General features: G+C 36.0%; 1 protein-coding gene across 1 annotated transcript; it reads right to left on the minus strand.

Moving 5' to 3' along the window:
• Window positions 1-524: 524 nt before the first annotated feature.
• LOC111494245 (cytochrome P450 78A3-like) lies at window positions 525-2,399 on the minus strand. Its single transcript, XM_023144140.1, has 2 exons — window positions 1,337-2,399; window positions 525-1,258 (listed from the first exon to the last, which is right to left on the minus strand). Exons 1-2 carry the CDS (start codon window positions 2,339-2,341, stop codon window positions 647-649), a joined length of 1,617 nt encoding a protein of 538 aa, XP_022999908.1. The 5' UTR covers window positions 2,342-2,399; the 3' UTR covers window positions 525-646.
• Window positions 2,400-6,834: the final 4,435 nt, after the last annotated feature.

Here is a 6,834-nt window from a genome sequence, read left to right on the forward strand (position 1 = left end):
CCATCCATAAATAATTTCAAAAAATTCATTAATCGAGTATATAAACATAATTGTCATATAATTAAATCTTTTTATTACTCTTTATTAATAATAACAAGGATAAGAACGAATGAAATCTCAATTGAAATTTAAAGGAAAATATAGAGAGGTGTAAGGATGTTAATCCAAATGAGTACCAGTGAGAGAGATTTTAGAAAGATACAGAGGGTGACATGTTAATCTAATTGTGATTTTGATTTGAACTTCTTCGAAAGGCCTTGTACTAATACAGATATACTCCTTACTTATAAATGTATGATTATCTTCTGAATTAGTCAAGGTAGGATTCTCTTCGGAAAAATACGATAAGGTAGAGTGCAAAGCTGATCTTCGTCGTATATGTTTCCATCGAAGAGGACTATAAAATCTAACATCCGAATGTTTTCTATTCTTTTATTCTTTCACAAATATAGATATTATCAAATCAAAAATTATAATCGCTTCAATTCCTACTCGCCCCACCATATTTAATCACATTTCCAAAAGGATAAACATCACAAAAATGTATTAACTCAAATTCCATTAATATTTACATCAAAAGGGAGGGGGAAATTAAGATGTTCATGTCATTTATTTATTTATTTATTTATTTATTTACTTACTTTATTTAGCGCCGTGGGGATACTTTAACCGTCAGTGGATTCGCCATCTCGCAAGACAGCTTGAGTTTCTCACACAAGTCAACGCCGTCGTTTTGCCACCATTTAAACTCGTGTAATAGAGTAGCTACCCAGAAGGTTACAGTAGTCCACGCGAGTGCCTTTCCGGGGCAACTCCTTCGACCCGACCCAAATGGAGCCAACCTTAGATCCGAACCCATAATCGAAAACTCCACCCCACACCACTTATTCCCCACAAACCTCTGAGGTATAAACTCCTGTGGGCTCCACCAAACCTCCGGGTCTCGTGCTATGGACCACATGTTAACCATTGCGGTGGTCCCACGCGGCACGTGATGCCCATCCACCATTGTATCACTTCTGGCTAATCGGGCCCATGATAGAAGAGGCCCCGGTGGGTGTAGCCTCAGAACTTCCTTAACCACCGCCGTTAGATATTCCAACGACGGAATGTCAGATTCCACGACGGCGCGTGATCTTCCAACCACTTTATCTAATTCCTCTTGTACTTTTTCTTGCTCCTCCTTATGGACCACCATCCTCGCTAGAGTCCACTCTATCAACACAGCCACCGTGTCCGTCCCTCTAAATATCATTTCCTATATATATATATATATAATATATTATTTTGATAAAAATGTGTTTTCGAAAAATTAATAAATAAATCATTTAATTACCCAAAGAACGGCGATGATATCGGAATCAGAGAGATTTTCGGTTTGTTGAAGAGAGAGAAGAACGTCGACAAAATCCATGATTTGTTGGGTTGATCTGGACCGGTGATCAGCAATGATCCGGTTTAGAAACCGGTTCACTTTGGGGACCAACCGGGAGCATCTGAACCGGATTCTCTGTGGGTCGAGATCAGCCAAAAAGGGGAGATGGTCGGACCAGTTGAGAAGGCCCAATAAATCGTAACCTTCGTCGACGAGGCTCTTGAGTTGCTGGATTTGATTATTGGAGTCTGAGAGATTGTAAACCTGGCCGAAGACGGAGCCCATCATGTGGTTCAAAGAGGCTCGCTTGAGAGTGTCACGAACTTGGTGATGAGACGAGGTGGTGTTGTTGTTGTTGTTGTTGTTAGCAGCGAAGATTGCGACCATTTGGGAAGCGATTTGGCGGCGTTGGAATTCGGAGGATTTAATTTGTTTAGGACAGAAGAGGTGTTGTGAAGCAATACGTCGGAGTGTCCGCCAATAGACACCATAAGGGGCAAATCCAACGGCGCGATTGAACATCAAGGAGTAGGCAGATTCCTTAATCGGACGGTCCGCAAAGACCGAGCTGTTGAGGATCTCTTTAGCCACATCCGGGTTACATGTGACTATCACGCGAGTGTTGGCGAGTGAGAAGGCCATGAGTCGTGTGGCACCTAGGGATTCGGCCATGGCGGCTATTCGGTGGTGGGCCAGTCCAGTCATGAGGGTCATGCTCCCGATGACGGGGAGGCCCCTTGGGCCAGGGATGGTGGTAGTGGTGGTGGAGAGAGGGGAATTGCGGCGGCACCATGGGTGGCGGCCCCAAGCAGGGCCGCCAGGATGGGCCCAATGGAAAATGGAAACAAGAAACCAAATTAGGCATAGGAAGAGGAAGGAGTAAAGGATGTTGGGTTGGGTGAGAGGCGAGCATTTAGAAGCCAAAGCGAAAACCCAGAGGCTTTCGATGTCAGTGCTCAACGACATAGTGGTTGGGAGAGAGACGAGAGAGGCCGTTGGGTTTGGTGTGGATGGGAAACAAGGTAGGTGGTGGGTGTTATATAGGGGAAAAATTAAATTAAAAAAACATTACTCGGGGAAATTTAATTAAAAAATAGCCAACAAAAATATAATTATATATACGGGCCGAGGGGGGAGTATGATGTTATATAACCAAAATTATTATTATTATTATTTTTTTTTTTATTTATTTATCATATAGTTTTTGATCCAATACGACCGCCTCGCCAGTTCCATTGCATGACGACATATCAGAAAGCAAATTTCCGACAATAAGAGCGCGTGAAACACACGCGATCTTTTGTGCTTACTGTTCAAGTATATACATAAAAGGATGAGAGGTCAACCCACACGATCTTTCCAATGTCTCCAACCCATCTCTGTGACTTGTCACATTCTATTATCCCGAAGTTATTCAACATAAAATTACTTTAAACAAATCACATTTATTATAATTGATCTACGGATAAAAAAAAACATCTTATTAATATAAATTTTTAAATTTTTCTTATTCATTCTATATTATCAAGATCGCTTTTATTAGAATGTGATCTGTGTTTATTTAGGTTTCTCTCGTTTACTCAAGTGTACATTTTTCAACTATAATAACCTTATTTTTTCTAATAAAATAGAAACGCTATTAAATGCATGACATGTATATTATGCATAAAAAAATTTATTAAAAATATTTCATAAATGATTTTATAGATTTGAACGTGCGTAAAATCATTTCAAATAAAAGTAAAATCAATAAAGTAGCATAAACGAAATAACATTCCGTTCAAAACAATGGAAATGCATTGATCTACCCTTTAAGGGTCCTAATTTAAACATAAATGCAACTACCTTAACTTCTGTTCCGCGGCCTCCACATCATTGTCGTCATCAGTACAGGGGTGCCTTACCTTTACTTGATAATAAAAAGCAATACGTGACTTGAGTATTCTAATAAATACTCAGTAACTCCTCTGTTGCTATCGAAAAATGTATACGCAGACAATCATGAAGGGACCTATGCTTTCATAAAAATATTTCATGGCTTTGAACTCTCATTTCTAATCTAGGTGAAAAGTGGACATGTAGTACTTCTCTACACATGGCTCATGCACGTGTGCATGGACCTACTAGGTAGGTATATATGTATCCCCGGGGTCTGCCCTTTAGCTAGCGCACACTCATTCCGCTAAAAGCCACAGAGAGAAAGGAACCCACATAATATCATGGTGTCGATAAAAGTGACATACAAAAATGTATGAGATCCTTGTAGCTTTAAATTATGGCATAAGCTTATAAATATTAGTCATGGGACATCTATATATATATATATATATTACTTGTCATAACTTTCATAATTTCATGCATGGCTTTCTAATGTCTAATACATGTAGATCATTCTTGTAAGCATAGTTTACATGATACATGGAGATTTATGCATCATAAATCTTCCAATCATAAATATAATTTCACAACATGGTATAATGATATTATAACACAATTTATGACATGACATAACATTACATAGTATAGTATAACGTAATATGACATGTCATAGCATAACATGACATAACATTACATAGTATAGTATAACGTAATATGACATGTCATAGCATAACATGACATAACATAGCATAACATAGCATAATACAACATATTACATGTCAAAACAATCATAACCATGAGATGTGTTGATACGTCACAAAATTTATCCAAACAAGTAAACATTACATAATTGGCCTAAGTCGGAGTTACTAAATGTTCCTTTAGCGGGTTTGAATCTACTCCTCAAAATTCGATATAACCTATGTGGACCCCATGATATCGATTAGTCAAATCATGTTTTTTTTCAATAAATTTAATAAAAAACGTTATAACTTGTACCAAATAAATAAAATAACTTGAATCTACGCCTACACATTGCTCAACTTGGCAAAAAAAAAAAAAACAAAAAAAAAAACAATTAAGTTGAGTTCATTGTCAAATTAAGTTTGATTTTGCAATTAGAACATTAAATTAGTTAGGTATATCATATGGCAAGTTCAACCCTTCTTTCAATATTAATTTGACGTTTCCATTCAACCCATGTTCTTGATCAAATTGGCAACCAATAAGATTATTCAAAATATGATATTATGAAACTAATGCAATCAAATTATTGGTACAAATAATTTTGAATTTGGAATCAATTGGACCATATTATGCAAAGATTCTTTTATAAAAGTTGTTAAATTTTGTTGATTCCAATTCATATCTTCCAAATGGGGAGGAAGATGACTTCACAAAGCACCACCTAATCCATCCTATACATTAGGTTATATATATATATATATTATGATACGTTAGGGTGCTGATGCATTATAATGTGATGACATGAGATACATGATGATGAAATGACGTCACATGATGATATTGTATGTTACGATAATGTGCATGTATGAATGCCATGTTGCATTAGGATGAGTTTTCTAATACAACTCCTAAATGATGTTATAAATGATGAATGGATGAAGATTTATGCACCCATGTTACCTAGAGTAGTATGTGAAAGATGTTTGGGGTTGTGTCATATGAATGATTTTAAAATTAAAAGTATAGAGATCTCATGCATATTGTATGCTCATTTACATCGAGATACTTCCCCTTTTATGATGATGAGTATGAACGGGTACACTATCTATGATGATATGATAATCATGTCTTACATGATATTTAAAGATTTGTTCTACCTTCAGACGTTTGGTAAGAAACCCGGAACTAGAGGGTGTGCGAGCCACCTTGTAGACTCATGCTTGGTGTGGGTTAAGATTGGGACCTATCATTTTCAAGATCTTACAACTCAACCTCACTCATTTTAAATTATTTGAAGGGGTCACTAAGTCTAAATATCTAAAATAAAATATTATTAGAGAGTTTTGCCAAATTTATTTCATTAATTTCTAATTCCAGTGATTCCTAATATGGTATCATGCCATTAACTTAGTCATGTGAAAATAGTTCTCAAATATCGAACAGATAAATTGTGAGCCTCGAATGTGTAGTTAAAAAGTGACTCAAGTGTCGAACAAAGGGTGTACTTTGTTCAAGGACTCTAGAGAAGGAGTCGAGTCTCAATTAAGGGGAGAGGCTATTCGAGAGCTCCATAAGCCTCAAGGGAGGCTCTATACTGTACTTTGTTCGATAGGAGAATTGTTGAGAATTATTGAAATGGAGTCCCACGTTGGCTAATTTAAGGAATGGTCATAGGTTTATAGGTAAAGAATACATCTTCATTAGTATGATATTGCCAGAATAAGCTCTCACGGCTTCGTCTTGGGCTTCCTCAAAAAGTTTATAAATGGACCTTTATTTTAAACTTATAATTTTACTTAAAGTGGAAAAAAAACGTTTGAACTATTGAATAATATCTCTACTATGTATAATTGTACAATTTTCATGCATATAAATAGGTGATTAAGATGATACAATCCTCATAAACACAAATAAGCAATTTACTTAAAGACCTAACATATAAACCAAAGTAATTACTACGTATACACATACGTGTCGATAGGTAATCTCATATCTTACTGTAATTTTACGATTCTCGTGCACATAGATAGACAATTTTTTTAGTTAACATGCATACAAAAGGTCCCACAACATTTCAAAAAGATCAATTTCAAGTCTATATAACATCCATAAAAATTTGCACATCAACATACAAAACAATCAAATATGCACCTATCTAATAGCAAAAAAGTATGAATTACTTTGAATCGATGTAGAAATCATGTATATTATTCTCTAAAAAGATTAAAAATTTTAGGTATGAAAATGAAATGATTATGAAAAAAAACTTTAAAAATTGGGTCTGGTCCAAACGTTCATAAGATTAACAAAGAAACAAAAACCCTTTTATAGATAGAGATAGATAGAGGTAGATAGAGATAGATAGCTAGAGATGCTCAACTTTGGAGAAGAACCCACTTGGTGTTATATGTTGATAGCACTTTATAAAAAGGAAGGGCACACCCAAAACCAAAGTGCAACCAACTGGATTTTTTCATATTCCCTCTTCCTTTCTAAGATTTTATTCAAAATATTAAAAACAAATGCTAAAGCAAGTTGTTTCACAAATATTCACCACCCAAACCCTTGAGATAGACCTTCCTTTTTCCACACATTTTTTAATCACTTAACTCACTATTTCCCCTCTAATTCCATCGGTGCTCGACAGCTCATATAATAACAAATCAAGCCCACTATTAGTAGATATTGTCTTCTTTGAACTTAAAACGTATTCAGTAGAGAAAATTTGATTTGGGATATGACAATCCACCTCCCTCACCTACAGGACCCAGCGTCATCGCTGGCACTTGTTCCTTTCTCCAACAGCCTCCTCGCTAGCACATTGTACAATATCTGACTTTGATACCATTTGTCATCTTTGAGTTTTCCCTTTCGGGCTTCCCCTCAAAGTTTTA

The sequence above is a fragment of the Cucurbita maxima genome, unplaced genomic scaffold, assembly GCF_002738345.1.
Source record: "Cucurbita maxima cultivar Rimu unplaced genomic scaffold, Cmax_1.0 Cma_Scf00020, whole genome shotgun sequence".
In the NCBI taxonomy this organism is placed as follows: Eukaryota; Viridiplantae; Streptophyta; class Magnoliopsida; order Cucurbitales; family Cucurbitaceae; genus Cucurbita; species Cucurbita maxima.